General features: G+C 40.1%; 1 protein-coding gene across 1 annotated transcript in view; it reads right to left on the bottom strand.

The window, feature by feature from the left end:
* WWC1 (WW and C2 domain containing 1) overlaps positions 1–20196 on the bottom strand; it is a 128875-nt gene that overhangs the window by 15014 nt on the left and 93665 nt on the right. Inside the window, exons 10-19 of the mRNA XM_084838626.1 lie at positions 19132–19221; positions 17326–17861; positions 13623–13731; positions 12609–12689; positions 11578–11664; positions 7672–7864; positions 6547–6699; positions 6209–6309; positions 4950–5091; positions 3369–3533 (exon numbers count right to left, since the gene is read on the bottom strand). Of these exons, the coding sequence (XP_084694752.1) occupies positions 3369–3533; positions 4950–5091; positions 6209–6309; positions 6547–6699; positions 7672–7864; positions 11578–11664; positions 12609–12689; positions 13623–13731; positions 17326–17861; positions 19132–19221 (1657 nt within the window). The remainder of the gene's footprint in view (positions 1–3368; positions 3534–4949; positions 5092–6208; positions 6310–6546; positions 6700–7671; positions 7865–11577; positions 11665–12608; positions 12690–13622; positions 13732–17325; positions 17862–19131; positions 19222–20196) is intronic.

Here is a 20196-nt window from a genome sequence, read left to right as displayed (position 1 = left end):
CTTGCATACAGTAGATTCGATTCAAACCCTGGCATCTCCCGATAGGTCTGGAAAATACTCTTGTCTGAAATCCAGGAGAGCTGCTATTAAACAATTTTGACAATACTGAGCTAGATGCACTCTGAGCTAGGTCTGACTCTGTATAAGGCAACTTCTTATTTTCCTGTGTTGTCAAGACATTATTGTACTAGTTTGGGATTAGAACCATTAACAGAGTAGCCCTCAAGAATTGTACTGGCAATTCTTTAATTGCTCAAGAAGGTTTGTACCAACTGCTGTACATGCTGAATGCATTAAAAGATGCTACATCAGTTCTGCAACAGGGTTATGCAACCAGATATGATGGCAAAAATATTACGTTAAGGGTAATAGAATGCACGTGATCAACCTGCCTATACTACTGAAATGTGGTAAAATCTGCTTCTGAAGATAAAATGTTTAAATTCCTGTTGCTCATTAAGAGCAGCACCACAGCTTTAAGAGGTTTCTATTCCTTGAATCAAAGTCCCTGGCCTTCATGTGACATCTACAGGATACAAGGAAAAACCTGCATCTGTGACTTTTTACCATGAACCTGGACAAAGTTGGGATACTCCTTTGTGATAGTCCTTCCAATTGTCTTTCAGATATCCAGCCACACCACCTGCAGTTTTCTGACTACAAAGAAGGGAGCAGCCTCCCACTCCTCCCACCTCCCACTCCCCTACTCAAGGCTTTATCTATTAGACAAATAATATATTTGTTTAAACCTGCGTTTTGCTTTTTTAATGCTCCAATACATTCTATTCAAAATAGGGAAATGGAGGGAGCTGTAGTGCATCTCCTTCAGTGCATCTCCTGTTCACTGCACTGAGCCATCCATCTATCTTGCTATGCCTGAATGCCCCTGTCATGTGCTATTTGTTCCATGGCCTGATGCCAAAAGGCCTGTCTTAAAAAACAAGATGATGCAATTCAGAGCTTATTGTGGAGAGTTCAACTTGCAGCTAAATCAAAAGGAAAATGGATAGCTAGTGAGCCTGACAGTGTCTGAATTTGGAAACAATAACTGTATCAGACCCTGTTTTGATTCATCCAAGCAATAGGCAGCCTTGATGTGCAGAAGGAACACCTCGTTCTTCAGCAGAGGCAGCCCATGCTTCATGAAAGGAACTTCCTGACAGTGTTTTCCTTGTTTGCTTCACAGACTGAAGTTAAAGAGAGGGGTTATTTATAGTCTCTCCTGATTCTGTCTCCTGGAAGGAATTAATTGCGAATAAACATTTAATCAAAGAGGTGGCCCCGAGCATACATAACTGCGATGCACTGGACACATTCATGCTTGGTTGCATCGTATGTTGCAGTTGAAATCATAATAGTTTTTCCTTTCAAATTTCCATTACTCCCGCTCTCTCTTTCCTTCCCCCTGCTCTCTATATAAAAGTCACCCCATCTTAAAACACTTTATTCATCATTAAGCTGCAGTAAAATTGGCACAGGTCTCACATACGTGATTCGTATTAGATGTATTGGCCAGTTCATCCAAGAGTTAGGCATTTGAGAAAACAATACAGCAGCATTATGGCTAAACATATAAATCTGGGCCATAGTCCTCATTGTGGTGATAGGCGTGTGGTTTTTATAATATAGACCACAGGTGGCCTTGTCCACTACAAGAGAGGCAGGGAAGAAAATACTATGCAAGCTATGATCTACGTGTCACAAAACAGGTAACTCTTTTAAGGAATCCTATGGTATGTGTAATTGAGCCTATTGTTGCCTTTCCGAAGAACTGCTACCACAAGTGACAGGTTGTCACTGCATTCCTTCTGCATTCCTTTCACACCCTCAGAGAAAAATCTCCAAAAGGGGCATAGTCCAAAATTCTGGAAAGGCTTCAGTGAATGAACACTGCACACTAAATTCCATGCGAATATGAGTTGAAAAATGCCCTGAAATGGGTTTCTCCCCATTAATACAAGCATTTGCAATTCACAGGAGAGAACAGAACAATCCTTGCAGATTGGCTGTGCATGCACACACAGTGATACTCTTCCGTATGCACCAGAGCTGCTGGTTCACAGACAATGTGCATAAATGAGTAAAGCTTTCCTGTTGTCAGAAAACAATATACCAATTAGGTATGATTACACAGTTAAACTGGTTGAATTTCTGTTGAAGAAAGAGGCAATGGTATACATGCAAGTTTCCCTCAGCTAGGAAGAGTGGCCAGTTCTAAGGTACACACTAAACTATTTGTTACTGTAATCATGCGTCAACAGTGACTTAGCAACAAAGAATTTAACAGAACTAGTTGTATACAGTATATCAACGAGCAGAGCATTCCACAGTGCATTCCTTTAAATGCCTCACTGTGAAAACGACATGCTTTTCCTATGCATCAGCATGTTTCCTTAATAAACTCTTAAGAGAAACATATATAAAAATGCACTGATCTAGGCCACAATCCAGTCAGATGAAAAGAAAGATCTGGCTGCTTGTTCAAAGGATTGCTCAAGTTTCCCAACAGAACCTACAATTGCTATTTAAATTTTCCCAAATTCAAAAATCAGTTGGGCGGTGATGGTGTTGAGTGACAGCTTATACAAGAAAAAACAGGACAAGTATGTGCACACTGTTTTACGCCTCCCAATTTCCCCTTTAAACAGCTGTTGTGCTAAATCGTCACATTGCTTTTTGAACTTGGGAGAGTTTAAGGAACAGCTGGAAGGGGAACAGGGATTCTATGGAAGTGTCTACCAACAACTTCAGGCACACATATGGATGGTATAGCTTCACTCCTCTGAATCACAGCCTTAAGTTTGCAACTCTTGTTTTAATTACCTGTGCAGCACATTGCAGTTAATATTAGATTTCATATTTCCATCTGTTTGAGCCAAACTACATGTTACACTAATAATGTAGCATATAGGTTAAGGTTAGCTTTTCATTCAGATAGTGAGCACTGTGCATTGGGAGAGAAGATTAAGCTTACCTCCACACCACCTCCCCCCCGCCCCGAATTTCAGGACAAAAAACAGTGGTGAGGGGAATGTTTAATCCTCCCTTCCCTGTGGTCCTGATCCAAATCAGGCCCAGACATGCTTACATTAGAGTAAATTAAAAGCTAACCTTCAGTTACACGCTATTACATGTGATTAGTGTAATGTGTAGTTTGGCTCTTAGCAATACCCAAAGAGCATTTTCATCTACTGTAAGTAGAGAAAGTTGTATTTTTAACCTCAAATCAAAGAAGCATCAGGATCAGTGGGGGATTCCTAATGTTCCTCAAGAAGAGTGTATTATTAAGAAAGCTACCCGCTAGCATTCTATTCATGAAGGAAAGAGAGTGAAGTGATGGACAAAGGCACACATGCTATTTTACTTACCCGACATACGTAATGGCTCTGTGGTCCTGGAGAAAATGTTTTGGAACGAATTATAGTGCTGCCTCTAACAAAAGGAGTTCGTAGGGGGTTAGGTGTTCTTTTATCTTTTGGACGAACTACTGTGGAAGATTGTGGAAGGTTGTCTGTGTTGGTCTCTTTATCCACCTGGAAGACAGAGACAATTCAGTGTAGTTTTCTCCACCGAAGTGCCATCAGCATGACTATCTTGAAGCTCTAAAGGCCACAGATCCGCTGAATTCTACATTTGGTTACGCTTTTATATAAAAAATCCAGAGCAACGCTATGGCACACTCCAGGTATCTATCACTACCAGTGAGTTTTATTTTAAAGGAGTCAACACTTGTAAAAATACCATAGAACAAACGAACATCACAACAAAACAGACAGGAGCCAAAATATTACAGCCACAATCCAACACAGAGTTAAGTGTGCTAAAGCCTAAGTTTATTCATTTCAATGTTTTAAGTGTGTGTAATTCTGTGTGGGACCATGATATATAAAATTTAAAAACTGTTTTGTAAATAGGGCTTTTGTTGCCAGCCCGTTTCTGAATATGGCTTCTGGTATGCCTAAGGAAGCAGTGCTATAACTAGTTTATAAGTACAAAGCTTCTCTATGGAGGGAAGGAGGAATACATCCAACACTGTAAGTGGCAAAGCAGATTTACAACAGCTGACTTATGATAAAGCACAGCTAAGTAAGAATGCCAGAAACACCCAGCTTCTTTTAAATTTTACATGCTGGTTTAGCTTTTTTTTTTAGCCACATAAATCAGCAACAGAGAATGAGAGTTAAAATAAAATTGGTACTTATTTGAAGCGCAGGATGGCAAACAGAAATAATAATAGGAAAAATATAATTCAGGAGCTCTCCTTGTAATGCTGTTAACGTGGAAATATAAGCCTGTTCACCAACTTCCTAAATTTGCTTGAGAAAACAGGTAACGGTGCATGGAGACACAAACGTAACCTGGTTTGCCTATGCAAATATTGGTTTGTGCTGACAAGTCCATATGGGTATTGCATTTGCTGACAGTGATATATTTGAGATTGTTCACAAGAGGCAGACTTTGCCGGCATAATTTTCCATGTGTCATTATTGGGAGGTTACATGGCATTATTCTAGTAACAAATCAGGGACTTTCATCCAGAGCTTGAAAGCTCATCTCATGGTAATATTACTGGGGAAGAGCTATGGCTGGGGCAAAACGAATTTAACTAATTTATCAAAAATGTTTACAGGCTACAACAAAACGAAACAAAACATCAAAGCCCAACAATGTTAAGCGCCTCTGGTTTCCTCATCTCTTGATCTCCTACATGCCAAAGTGTGGGTGATCATTCCAGTCAGTATTCCAGTATTTTCCTGATAGGTTTATGATTTAACATGTGCTGTGTGAAGCCTAGTAAAGAGTATAAATTCACAAGCAGACAGAAAATAAAAAGTAAGCTCAATTCCATCACATTAGAGGTGAAGCAAGGACACTGCAGCAGTAGCATAATGCTAAGTCAGCTTGTCCTTCTAATCACCTGCTTACAAGGGACATTCTGCTTCCTATACCTTGATAGCTGCGGATTCAGCCTGTGAGAAGGATGATGGGGTCTCTTCTGTTTCCCATGTTGTCATCCCATCATAAAGTTCTTCCTCCTCTTGTAATTCATTTTCACTGTTGTCACCTTCCTCAGCATCTTCCTCATCTTGCCTGTTACAGAACAAACCTGCTCTGTAAATAGGCAACACACACTCTGGAAAACACACTCTGGGAAAGCTATTAGTATTCCCACACAGTGGGATTCATATCTGTTTTCTACAGTGTTGAGAGATACATCACACTACTATATGATACACTGGAACAATCAGGACACTAGTTAAGGCAAAGTGATAATACATTTGGTTTATAGCTATATCACACCAACTTCCACTTCATCCACTACTCACCCCTTGTGGAGCTTCTAAAACAAACAACAGACCCCTGACCCAGAAACAAAACCAAAAAAATATTTCACATGGTGGCACTGCATGCAGCAAGCTGCAATATTTGTATTGGGCTTACCACATTAGTCAACTCAATTGCATGTAAGCCTTCACATCAATATCAAAGACCACCAGTGACATGTGTCACCAGTGTGAAGACTTTCCACAAAACTGGGTTGGTTCATGCAATTTAATATGAATGTTGCATAAAGCCCAATGGTGCACCCACCATGCCAAAATACAACAGAGGTCTCCAAGTTGATTTGATCTCAGGAAGTGATCAACAGAGTGTTCAGAAGAGTATTTTATTGGTTGGAAGTACGAGTAAAGTGATAGTCTGACATAATCTGGCAAAAATATGCTAAAAAGGAATATGAACAATTTTACATTTGACTTCAGGTATGCAAGGGTCAAAATCTAAACCTCAACATAAGAGAAGCACAGTGCAGTATTTCAGGCAATTTTAGGATTTGGCAGATCCTACCAAATCCTAAAATTGATTTTACACAAAGCATTTTTTAAAATTCAATTTGGGCTAACACAAGTTTAAGGCAACAGCATTCTGTTTGATTGGCATGCTTTTGAAGATCTTGCAATCTTAACTTTTAACCTTGCTACAAAGTAATTTTCTACAGAGATTTGTTTATCTGCGTCATGCCTGCATAATGAAAAATTGTTGCATAGAGGAACAATCTTCTATGGAGATTTCAGAAGTTGGGTATTGTGGGGACAAAACCCTTACCACAATAATGACAGTATCTTTTGACTACATGTTGCTATCTTTATTTTAATCCTGCCCTCATACACATGATCATAAAAGCCCACAGCTGTTTCATACCACTTACCAGCTTTCACCAGTAAGTAAAGTGCTTCTGCTTTTTTCTAGTTTTTTCTCTACAACTTCTAGTTCAACAGCAGTTTGTTCTAACAGTGCAGATACAGAGTCCTGTGGGAAATGAGTTAATGACATTGTTACTTCTTAATATCCATTATTTTTCACCAAAGACTATCATTATTCAAACAGAGTATAGTATGTTGCCAGCTAAGTACACAGCTTGGTACTTAGTTTTTAACAAAACTTCATGTTTTCTTGGACTGGTTTTGTTTCAGATATGAAAGTCTGAGGTTTTGTCTCATACAATATTGAGGTTCCTGGAAAACATGTTGACTCATTAGTCCTTACCATTTTCTCAGCACAGGGTAGTTTAGAACAGGCATCCTCGTGCTTATTTTCACTGCTTTGCCTCTGTAGGTATTTATAGCTAAGGAGGTTGTACCAGCGTGTTGACCTGTCCCCAGATCTGCAAGTCTCAGCAAGACTAATTTGTGCACCTCCCTGTAGAAGCAAAAGAAGCAGCAGCAATGGGCATCCTTAAAACATTCAAATGGCAATGAAAACAAACACTTAAGAGACTGCACGGCCTTGAGGAACATGTACAATTGTTCTTCCCTTGCGATTTAAGCATTACAAAGATAATTATTTCCATAATTGTAGCAGCACCTTTTCGAACTGCCAGGTTGTGCAAATCACACTGAGAACATGGACAAGCACACCTTGAAAGTCCAGTTCACACAATGGCACTTAGGAATGAATGCCGTGGTGCAGCAAGCGCCATGTGCACTCCTGAGATGCTTGTGTGGGCCCTGCCCTCCAGTATCAACTGATCCTTAATAACCAAATGTGCCATGATCAAGCAGATTACAACAGGCGTATACTGCGGTTTTATTAGGATTTTGAAAAAACAGTGATTTTCTTTTGTGAACTGCCCTGGTATCATAAGATAAATGCTGGAATATAACCAATGGCCGCTGCACAGCTGCAAGAGCGCTGGCACTTCTGATGCCACTATTCAATGACACCAGACCTATGTATGCAACTCTGATTCATGAATTAATTATGTTAGATGAACAGCACAGTGAATCTGTACATTACTGCTGGTGTATTATTAATAAAGGTATCACATATAATTGAGGGGGGTCTGTCCAGCATAACTTTTTATTGATAGTTCCATGCTGGCTTCACATGATAACTGCTGCTGTTGTGGTTGTTTAATTTACTAGCTTGTTTTTAAAGTTTTTATTGTTTGGTGTATTGTATTATTATTGTATTGCTAAGTGTGAGCTGCCATGTGAGAGTTTAAAAACTCTAAATTTAAAGGAAGGATATAAATATATTAAATAATTAAACAATTATTACTCCCCAAAAGATACATTACCAAAATAAGTACAAACTGTAAAGGGGATGTCTCTAATTTACACAAGATTCTAAAGACTAAAACATTCAAATGCAGTAGAAATGAACACTGACCAAGCACTCTTCAAGATGGCACTTATCCACAGCACAGACATCAACTCTGAGTGTCTTCTGTCGTAAAACAGAGTGAGGGATTGCAACACAAAATAATTCATTGTATGTGAGATTGTCTGATGCCTCTACGAGTCTTGTGCGGAACAAACAGCTTGTGCTTTCAGAAGAAGGAAGAACAGCAACACGAATGCTCCTGTTGAAAAATAGCTTAATCAGCATTACCTACTGTATAACCTTACTGCATATATGGAGGTAGCTGCAGCTGAACACAAAGAGTCCTGCACAGTTCAGCTCACCAGATGAGAACCGTATAGGTAGCAAGCTACTCCCCAACATAATGGTGAAGTGATGCTACTGTATTTTCTACCTCTTGCCCTGAAAATATAGCTCTCTGCTAGGAACTATTATTTTGTAATTTCCATTTGTTTCAATGGGGCTTCAGCTGGAATATTTTTTAAAATTTATCATACAGAGAGATCAAGATGAAACATATGAATGCTTTCAATAGTTCAATGATGTGTACCATTTAGTTAGATATTATAGATGGCATGACTGTGTAAGAACTACAAGCACTTGGAAACATTGCAGAAAGACTGTATGAAAACCTCTGGATTTTTTCCCATTCTTTGCACAGAGACAGTGGAACACATGGAACTGAGATGTCTCTAATTTAAACAAGATTAAAAACAGCGTGCTGGAATTCCCTTATGGGAAGATGTTAGGTGGGATAACACTCCAGTTCCTCAGAACCATTCATTACTACTTTTTAATACAGGAAAATTTTATAGATATACTCTAATCAGGTAATTCATGCATTAAACAATTCAATTGAATATAACCTCTACTCATGCTTAATCTTGAAACAGTTCACTGACAGTTAATTTTCTCAGTTCCTTGGAAAACATTTTCTAGCCCAATACTCATTAATAGCATGAACCACATCAACTTGGTCTGCTTTTAAGATTTGTGGGTTTGCTTTTGTGTGCTCTGTAACAGTTTCTTCCCAAGTTCTGTATTTCACCAAGGTTTGATTCACATTAACATTCCAAGCTGATTGTTTAAGCAACAGGTTTCAAGCAAAGTTTTCAGTGTTCTGAGGTCTTCAATATTCTTCCTTTACACCTGACTATCCAAAACAAAACTGTCCAAAAAGCAGCATATAAGGCCTGGGGACTGGACATTTTCCATTATCATCTCCCCACCAGAATTTTAATCAGCTTCCTGATGAAGTGTCTCAACCCCCTGTCACCAGGGAGAGTTAGGAGCTACATACTACTCATCTACCCTGTCCCAGAGCCCAAAACATCTCTCCTCTCCTTTATGGTCACCATGAAACATTCAGCAAGCAACAGCTGAAACTGCCTTGGCAGCTGCAATATATAAGGGCTGACAAGTGTGAACTTTTTACATCCTCCTCCTCCTAAGTGCCTTCCTCAGTTACTATTGCCTTTAAAAAAGAATCTTATGTTTATTATGTATTAATTTACACTTATTGTCAGCCACTTTGGAGGCTGCTGTCAGGCAGAGAGGCAGGATATAAATATTTTAAATAAATAAGTAAGTAGTCTACAAGTGGGATTTGCAACAAAACCTTGCAGTATATCCTTACCCCTAACAGGAGTGCTGTTATTCAGGGTTCCAACCATGTCCTTTTCCAGGATACCATAAGGGGCTGAATAAAGGCATTCCATTTCTCCTCTCCCTAGTTTTTCATCTTCCAACTGACATTCAACATTCTGTGACTACTGAGTATGCTGGGCTGTATTTCGGGGCTTTCCCCTTTATTTTTTAAAAATATTTTTTTGAACTTCAGCAAACTTCTAGGTTCCCCCAAATATGCTGATTTCAGCCTCACTTTTGTTTTAAATGGTCCCATTTTGGCTCAATTTCTGTTGGCGCTCACCTCCTGAGTTCGCTATTAAAGGGTGTGATTTGCATAACCTAGATTTTTTGACCATCCATCAGTTTCATTAACCATCCTATTACCCATTCTCTCTGTGTGAGAGTCAAATTAAACCTTTCATGTTCCATAATAAACTTGTGCTATTTAATAGAAAAGGCTTTTAGTCCAGTAGGTATGTGCTAGTTTATGGCCCATTTTACAACAGGGGTTTCATCATGGTGGGTTGTTTATGGTGGGTTGTACATCGCCCAGAGTGGCTGGGTGACCAGTCAGATGGGCGATTAATAAATTTAATAAATAAATAAATAAATAAATCAGATTAGATAGTATCACATACATTTTCCTCTGTACTGCAGTTGTATGTTTCACTGCATGGTAATCTCTTAGCAATGCATTTGCATGGTGAACAATGTATATTTTAAATACACATTGTGTTAGCCGCACATTGAATGGGGAGCATTTTGTCAGTTTATAAACTAAACTGAAAATGGAGGAAAATTAATGTAATAACATCCAATCACAAAGCAGTTCTAGTCATGATGACGATGATGATAGAGGAATATAATGTGAACAGCACTGAGACCATCATCTGTTCTCATATGCCAATAGGAATCAACATATCATTAAACTCAAAATAGTGTGGCTTAGTATTAAAAGGTTTAATTTTGTGCCCAACATGATATGAATGTTTCGATATTGCATCCCAGATCCAAAAAAACGTGATGTTAACAAAGTGTGGAATCCCTCTTTTATTCACTTGAAAGGCTTCTTTTCATTTCAATTTTACAAATTTCACAAAGCCACTGAGGAACAAATGGATGGCTCTGAAGGCCAGATCCAGCCTTTGGACCACCAGTTGACTATTCCTGAACTGTAAGAAGCCATTTCTTAAAGTACAGAAGCTCTAAGGATATTCCAACAATACAGCAACAAATCTGGGCTTACCACTTACAAAGCTAGTGACAATCCTAACTCCTTGACACAAATACTTATATGGTATACACATTTTTTGCATTACATTTTAGGGTACACACCTTAAAAGCATAATGCATGAACCAGCCCACACACATTTGGGGGTTAGGAACTGAATGGGTAGCAGAACCATCTCTTTCACCATTAGGAATGCTGAGCAACAGTGCAATCCTATGCATGTCTACTCAGAAGTCCCATTGAGTTAAATGGAGCTTACTCTCATGTATCTGTGTATAGGATTGCAGCACTAGGAGTCCTAAGGTTTAGGGAAAACAGCAACAACCAATGAACCACATAACCTGCCCTTTGAAAAGGAGAGGTGCTACTTCACATTTATGAAATCAAACTTGAAAGCAATGAAACCGATCAATCATGAGTTAGGCAATCACATTCGGAACAAAACATCCACAAGACTATGGGTTAGATCCAGCATAAGCATCCTGCAGATGAAAGGGCGGTCATTGATACTCTCCCCCTGCATTCCCCTATCCCCCCTAAAAATCTGCTACAGAGGATTGTGGGTCTTGGTGCTGGGCCGCAGAGGGAAGAAGGAAATCAGCAGAGATCATCTCACCTGCTTCTGCTGGTGAGACCATTTTGAGTAGAACTCTACTCAGGGGCTGTTCCTGCTGGAAGAATAAAAACTAGATCCAACCTCATGAATATGCAAATACCCACAAGAGTGCATCAAATTTCAGGAATAAGTCCAACTTCCTATGCCATTTGCTAAACTGAAGTAGGCACTTATCTACCTACCATTAAATGGCTAGTTTTTTTGAGTACTGGTCATGAAATATATTATTTTAAAGTAAGTACATTTAAGAATTAGAGTGAATGCAAATTCTATGGAAGGACAGTTAAGTCTATTTCTACAGGTGGGTGGCTGTACAGGCTCAAAAGTTGTTGCTGATAAAAATAGGACTGTGCTTTTCTGCCTAACTATTATATAAAAAGGACATGTAAGATGACTGATCAAGATAGCCACAGGAATCTTTTACAAGCATTTCTAATATGTCATTCCACTTACTTACACTTTCTGGTCTTGCTGTGGCAGGATAGCAGGCACATTATTCACCTGAGCAACAAATATTGCAAACTGTTTGTTTTTGTCATCATACCTGAATTGGAAAATAAGTGGAAAAGGCAACTGTAGGCAGTAATAAAATGATCCTAATCACAAAAGAGGCTTTCCATACTCTACGACACTTCCAGATTTTCAAGCTTAGCATTTGCTTCTATGCTAAGGATGCAATCCTACATTTGCTTACCTGGGAGCATGACCAACTGAACACAGCAGGATATACTTCCAAGCATAGGACTAGGCAGCAGGGCTACAATCCTAAGCATACTCGCTACTGAACTCAGTGAGGTTTAATTTAAGAAAATATCCTTAAGATTAGGGAAAGACAGATTTTCTGGATTCTGTTCCAAAAAGTTTGGTTGAATCAGAATTACTTTATTCAGGGATCCACCAAAATTCCACACTGGATTGTTGAATCTCCCATCCCTTAAAATGAGCAAGAATAGCAGCACACCGGGGCTATTCACATGGCATGACAGCCCACCATAGCTTGTCATGGGCTAAATAACCAATGGCTTGTCATGGGTTAAATAACCCATGGGTTAAATAACTGTGTCATGGGTTAAATAACCGTGGCTTGTCATGGGTTAAATAACCGATGTCGAACCATGGCATGGCATCCAAACATGGTCACTGATAACAAGGTTGTTCAGTGCAAGCAGTTAGATTTTCTCAACCACTTACACTATGCTGAGGTCAGTAAAAAAATATTGACGTAAACAAGTCCAGACCTGTGTGTTGAGGCCTTGTCATCAAGCCAGCAATATTGTCCATCAACACCATATATATTCAAACCCAAATATTTTTCTACCTTATGCGCTGAAGATGATATGAACGTTGAACATTGAGAGTTACTAGCAGTTACGTTGAACATTGAGAGTTACTAGTTACTAGCAAAACATAAAAGACTCCATAGTGGGAGAAGTATCAGGTATTAATAAGGATACTAGTTCAAAACAGAGCAGAAACCACCCAGCTTACTTCATTGAAATCTGAACTTTAGCAGTGCTAGCTGCGTCTACATCGTCGTTGTCAAACACAACAGTTTCCGACACACAAGGCCTGAAAAGACATCAAGAACATTTAAACAAGTATAGCATCAGTAGGTATATGTGGAAAGAGTTTTTTCCAGCGCACAAACAATTTAGCTCAAGAAAACCCTTTTAAGACTGGATATAGAGTGACAACAGCATGTTGGCACCAACTGAATGATGGACACCTTGCACCATGGAATTCCTGCTAAAGCGGAACTCTTCCTGTTCTTTTTCTAAAAAGATAAACCTTGAAAAAGTACTTTTATGCTCAGAAGCTGTCTCACTCCCTCTCTTTTTTGCGATACACAAACAAGGACATTGTCAAATGGCCTGTTCAGACATCGCCTCCTCCCCACACCACAGGATTCTTCCCAAGAAAATTGGTGCGAACACAGGATCTCCCTTACTATACGATACAACTCCCATTAAAGAGGGGAAGTCATGGGGATGCCAATAATTGTAGGATCTCCCACTTGGAGCATCCATGTCTCCCCACAGTGAAGGCATGATGGGAGAGGGGCAAGGGTAGCAGGAAAATGAAGTAGAAGGTGCAGAAACCCAAGGCCCATTCCATAACTCTCCCCAAAGAAAGGTTAGAAAGCTAAAGAAAGATTAGAAGTAACAAGGCTGGTGGCAGGCATGAGTGGGCCCTTGGCAAACTGCCACTAATGGACCCTCTTAGTGGCACCACTGATGGATTCAGCCATTGCTCATTGGGGCCACCTCTTGGTGGCTTTCCCCAGTGGCATGAGCACACTTTCTATGGACGCGGAGTGGTTGCTCAGCTCTAGGCAGCCACCATTTAACCCAATTGCTGCATGGCATGGCACGATGGGAATTCAGAAATGGCATTAGTGCCAGATCAGGGAGGGAGGCTTGCTAGGTGGCAGCTGGGCACTGAATGCTTTGGTTGGGGTTTATATATATGAAGTTTATCATGTAACAACTTGGATCAGAATACCTTTGCACAGTAGCTTCGTACACTCCACTGTCTCCAGCAACTGACTCATCTGATACTGCAGCTGATACACATGCTACCTTTGGTGTAGCTCCTTCAACCAAATTTACACCTACAAAAATGCAGGGAGGAAAGTCAAAATAGTGTTAATGATTTTAGTGTGAGTTGTCTGCATCAACAAATTCAAGACCAAGTGGTTCAATACTGAGCTACAAGGACCAATGGGCTGACTCAGTATAGGCTAGTTAAGATTACAGCCTATGACAATTCAAGAATGTTTCAAAAATACGTTCGGAGGCTCTACAGACTAGACCAAAATATGATCTGTCAAACAAGACTAGGCCTGCTCAGCTTATGACCCATTGAGACAAATGCAGGCCACCTTCCAGATATACACATCAGTTATCAAGAACATATGTGAACCAACCTTAAATCAAGACAGTGGCATTTTCTACAACTCGTCTGGAAGCCTATTACATTCAAAGGGTTGCAGCACTGGTAAACATCCATATGCAACCTAGGGATTTCCAGTGTTTTAGTTTTGGAAGAAAACAACCATTCAGGCTTCTTGAGAAAATCTAAGTACGACCAAAAGTTAACCTAATAAAATAGTTTCCAGATATAGCCTTTTTTTCTTTTGTAAAACTTCACTTTTTCTTTTCTTTTTTAGTCTGGATCCTGGTTTTTGACTGCGTCAGCACATATGCTGAGTTGCATTCTATTGTCCAGTTACTGAAATGAGACAGAAAAAAACATCTAAACTGGAGAGTAACAGGGGTTTGTAAAAAAATATTTAAAATTACCTTAAGAAGATGTGGGGAGACATTTGTGGATAGGCTATGTAGTTCTACTTACAAGAACATGTGAGGGCACATGATTCCAAGAGGCCACGCTGTAGCTCAATCAAGCAGCTTTTCCACTACTCTGAGCTGTGTGAGCAGAGCCCAGGGAGTGAATGTTTTCCTCATTATTGCCCTGAAATAAACTACCTGTGGTGATTATTTTGTCTGCTGACTGAATAACAACCCTAAATCACTTAGGGAGCAATCCTATCTAGCTAGGCGGCCGCCTCCGAACTCAGAGGTGACCGCCTATTTAAAGCAGGGCAGGAGAAGTGCAGAGGGGATTGTTCCCTCCGCGCTTCTCCTGCCCTGCTTTTTCGGCTAGACAGCTGATTGTGGCTGTCTAGCCACGGGACGGCAGAGCAGGGAAGGAGGCTGCTGTATGACACACTGGATGTTACGATCTCCCTGCCCCGGAATGCCACCCCAGCCACGCCTCCTTCTGGCCACTCCCCGCTCCTCTTGCAAGCATGGAGGATGGGGCTGTTCTGTGCTGCCTCTGAGGCAGTGCGGAAGTGGGGGGAGGTCGGTTCTCTGGGAACCGACCTTGGAGCGTGGGCTCCAAGGTTGGTTCCCAGAAAACAGCATATCCTATGGCTGTCTAGCTGCTGTCTAGCGGCCATAGGATTGTTCCCTTAATCTGCTTAGCACCTTATAGCTTTCACTTTAACAGCCTCAGCCATCCTCAATGAGCCAACAAAGGTTAAGACTAATTACTGCCAAGATCTAATGGGAATAATAACCATTTCATACTCTAAATACGGATGTGGCCATTCTTGACAGAAAAGGAAAGAAGAGCTCAGTCCACCATGCTAAAGGCAAATCATTCCAATATCTTTCCTAGATCAAGAGTCCGAAACCCATTATGGCTTACTTAACAAAACATTTTAGTTAGTATCTTTGAGATTGTGTTACGTAAACACAGTCTCAAAGATACTAACTAAAATTCCACTAAAAGCTCTTTCACAGATTAGCAAAGGTATATAGGATAGGTGGATTTCAGTGACATCAAATTGTATTGCCTGAACAGTTTCAACATGGAACAAAATCTATAGCTACTGGCCTTTCATCACACCACAAAATAACTGGCTTGCTAAAAGCAGTGGGGACATCTTGTTTCGAACTCGTTTCAAACTCTTTCAGACTATCCAGACAGGGATTCCAATGCAGCATGACTTTCCCCACTTTGTTCCCTCAATCCACCCAGAGACTTCACATTGGTTAGATGCTTGAACTGGAACATGCAAGGTAAGAAAGTCAAGTGGCGTATGAAGTGAGTGTGAGTGTGTGTGAGAGAGAGAGAGAAAGAGAAAGAGAGAGAGAGAGAGAGAGAGAGAAAGAGAGAGGGGATGTTAACAACTTTGTGGTTTTATTTAATAAAAATATGTACTCTTTTGGAAATCAATAAATAACATTTACTACTGCATTTCTCACCATAACAGAAACTTCCTTCATTTTTTCCCAATTTTTCCTTATCTATGGGGCTAATTAATGAGAACAGCTGAGCTGAAGTACATGGAGATGCCAGGGGTCTCTGTGTGAATATCAACTCTACCTGATATTGGCATGGCAGATTCCTCATATACAGCAACCACACACTCCTGTAAGCAGACTTAATCTGACTCTTCTTTGGCACACTCCATTCACATGGGGGGAAGAGACTATTACCTAGACTGGGTCATCAACTGCCAGAGGCCAGAAGAGACTGCCCATATACACCCAGGTATTTTTAATTTATTCAACATTTGAGTTACGTTTTAATTGTAACAAGCCACTTTGTGAGCCAACCTTGGATGAAAATGAGGGTGTAAATAAAATTAATAAATACATACACAAAATAACCACTACCCTTTTCTCTTGTCACCATCCTCTGAAGATCTCTTGGAGGAGGCATGGAACAAAGGGCCTCAGATGTCAATCTCAGGGTCTGGACAGATTTGTATGGGGAAAGGTGGACCTCGAGATACTGCAGTCCTGAGCCATCCAAGGTTTTATAAGTCAAGACCAGCACTTTTAATTGGGCTTGGAAATGAACTGGCAGCCTGTGCAGGAGGGCCAGAGCTGGAGTTATATTTTCAGAACACCCAGTCCTGGTCAACAGTCTGGCTGCTGCATTTTGTGTTAGCTGGAGTTTCCAATCTGTCTTCAAAGGCAACCCAACACAAAGCTCATTGCAGTAATCTAACCTAACCATCTAATGCATAATTAACATTTTAGAAGACCTCTTGCCCAAAAGTTGCAAAGCCAAGCTTTTCTATGGCAGTTAGAAGTAGTTGTCTGTTAGTGCTTAAGGTTTTGTTTTTATGGTTGACTGATTGCTCTCCCACTTCCAGGATCACAGTCTGTAGTTTCACTCCCAGAGCTATTTCTTTGCTGAATGAGTAAGAGTTACTTATGGACACCAAATACCACATTATATATCCCATTCCAATTAAACCTCTCTTACTTGTATCCTCTTTCAGGCCATGTAGTAATATGGCAAAAAACCCTCACTTCCACTTATGGCTTTACCAATGATAGTACATCCAAAAGGTATTTTTACATTAACTCCAGATGCTTTATAGGTGGTTCTGTTTTTAAATGCTATTTGTATTGTATATCTTGGTACTTGTTACTTTGTTAAATAAAACCAGTAGACAGACAGACAGACAGACAGACACACACACACACACACACATATATATAAGCACGGGTGGGAAGCATGTGGCCCTCTAGATATTATTGGACTGCAAAGCCCTAGCCAGTATTATCAATGGTGATGATGGGAGTCGCAGTCCAACAACATCCGGAGGGGCAGACTGTTCCCACTGCTGTTTTAAGTGTCAAAAACCATTTGAATGTGAAGCCAGTGATCGTCACTCTACCTTGGTCCAGGTGTTTGTCCCCAGTCCTAGATTCTTCTATTCTGTACTTTCTGCCACTTCCAGGGTTTAGACTAAGTTCACAGAGACCACTGTTCTTTTCAGTATCTTCAAAGTCTATATGACTCATGAAAGCATCTCCTGTGAAGAATGGATCCATTACTAGTGGTGAACAAGGTGGAGACGGAGAAGAGAGAGATGACCTTGGAGATAAAGAAGTCAATGATTTTGGTGTCCCAGACAAGGATCTCAGGGCCTGTAGACGGCTAGCGGTATCAGTTTTCTGAGTTTTCACCACCTCATTCTCATGGATTGTAGTGATGCAGCCTGAAGGCCGAAAGCCGGTGGCTCTCTCCAATAGCAAGAGGTCCATTTTGTTCTGATAGTCGGAGTCCAGCTGTTCAAGCTGTTCATTGAACAGATCAGTAAAGCTGGCTGAGGCTGAAGAATCCTGGCTTGAGGCGACCAGAGATCCCCTGCTAGATGCAAGAGAGCCGGGACTGCTGCCAGATGACAAGGAAAGCATGCTAGAGGACAGGCTGGAGAGAAAAATAATATATTAAATATAAAAGGTCCAACTAAGCCGGTGAGGTGTATGGAAAGTGTCATCACTAGGACCAGGGAGATCCAGGCTCAAATCCCCACTCAGTCACAAATCTCCCTGGGTGATCTTTGGGCCAGTCATGATCTCTTAACCTAACGTAGCCTCACGTGGTTGTTGTGAGGATAAAATAGAAATGGGGTACAGAGAGAGAATGCCACCTTGAACAACTTGGAATAAAGGTGGGACATAAATTGAATGAACAAACAGTACAACATAATTAAACAGCCTCTGAAACTTCCTTCCCTAGGAAATCTGCCTGCTTCCCTCCCTGGTGACCTTTTGTCCTCACGTATAAAACAATCTTGTTCCAGTGAACCTGTAGCAGGGGGTGAGCAACTTGTGGCTCTCCAGATGTTTTGGCCTATAACTCCCATCAGCCCTAGCCAGCTTAGCCAATGGTGACGGATGATGGGAGTTGTAGGCCAAAATATATGGAAACCCACAACTTGCCCACCTCTGGCCTATAGTCTACACTGAGCTTCTTGGGATATGATTTTGTTGCTGCTTCAGTTTGTTTTTATATTTTTTAATTATATGATTATAACCTTCCTTAGCCATTGCTAATGGAAAAATGTAATTGAAGTGTGTGTTTTTAAAATAATGTATGCATGCATGAATGAATAAAAACATTTAAAAGCCTTGGTGTAATTTCATAAACAATTTCCACCTAATAGGATATAAAAGGATACATGACTGTAGGACTAGGGAATTTTTTCATATTTTTTTAAAAAAAGGGAAATAGTACTGTAAAGACATAGTGACACATTGAGAGTTGTAGGCCACACAGACTATTTGCTGCTCTCAACATACACTAACTTCAGAGTGAGCAAAAACAAAGTTGCTTCCCTACTAGTCAACCAGGTATGCCACATAAGCATAGTTGAGACAGTAAACTGCCATGGAAAACATGTATGTTTAAAAATAAATTAAATATATATTCCATATAACAGTACCTACTAGGCAGAGGCTTGAAGATCCTTGCCGCATAATGTTGATAGCTAAACTCTACAGAAGAGAACATGCTGCCTTGTCATGGTATCATGGCCATGCACCCATGAGATCTTTGCATTTCTGTTGGACTTCAACTTTTGGATACATCTTTTCCATAGGGCAAATTGTGTATATTCATAATATTCATGCAATTGTAGGAGTATACTCATGATACTCATGTAAAGCACATGTAAGAGACCTATAGAAGAACTTACTTTTTCAATTGGATGTGCAACATTGCCAGTAATCGTGTTGCTTCCTCCAGTTCTCGAACCAACTGATTTCTTTTACTATTTAACTTCAATCTGGAGAAGATACAAAAAATGACACTTTAAAATTCTACTCAAAGCTCTACTAAATTAAGAGGAAATAGTCAGCACTTCCAATACAATACCCCTGAAGATGAACAGGGTATAAATTCCAAAGCCCTGTGTGTAGCCTATGCAGGATTTTGTTCTCAGTCTCTCATATAACTTTATAGCAAAAGCTTCTTACTACAGAATATTTAAAGGCAATTATGGAGCAACTCAAGAGATTTTATATTAAATGGATCAGAATAAGCATTTTACCCAAATAAATTTCCCTGTTGTCTATAGAATCAATCAATCTATGGTTTGGTCTTGTTTTTAATTTCTGAAAATCACAATTCCTCTGCACATTTGCAGACCATGAATCATATTTTAGATGCCAGGCTTCAGCTCTACAATTTGTTGGTCATAGACACCTTTAAGGCATTTTGTAAAAAAGCACTGCTATCACTGTACATTTTGCGTACAGGAGGCACCTGACCTTCTCTATGTTGTTCGCCTTTGCAAAAGATATGCAAACTATCCAGGGGCAAACAGATCTGTTACATAAGCAAGATTAGTGTTACCTGGCAGAGATGCAAAAGAATATTTGAAGGTGTTTCAAAAGGGTTGTCTCTCATTCCCCTATGCTAACAGAGTGGAGACAAAAGATATTTGAAAGAGGATACTTAATTCTTGGGATGAGAGAATAGGTGAGACCATTTCAAAGTCTAAAGAAAATATATTAAAATAATTGTGAATCAATGTTAAAAGCTTGTCATGTCTAAGGTGCATTAAAGCCACCGTGTATGCATTTATCATTATTGTACAGTACTAGTTTCTTTGCAGAGTGAAAGCAGAACCAGGGTCACCTTGAGCTTTGTGCTTGCCATAGGTAAGGTGAGAATGTTCTAGCATGAACTGAGTGTGCACACAGGACCTTATTATTGCACTGCAATCTAGGGCACACTCAGTTTTTGCAGAGAGCTGTTC

The sequence above is a fragment of the Heloderma suspectum genome, chromosome 2 (genome assembly GCF_057233095.1).
Source record: "Heloderma suspectum isolate Gila_16-S chromosome 2, 16-S_ref, whole genome shotgun sequence".
Classification (NCBI taxonomy): Eukaryota; Metazoa; Chordata; class Lepidosauria; order Squamata; family Helodermatidae; genus Heloderma; species Heloderma suspectum.
This window is presented reverse-complemented; position numbering and strand designations above follow the sequence as displayed.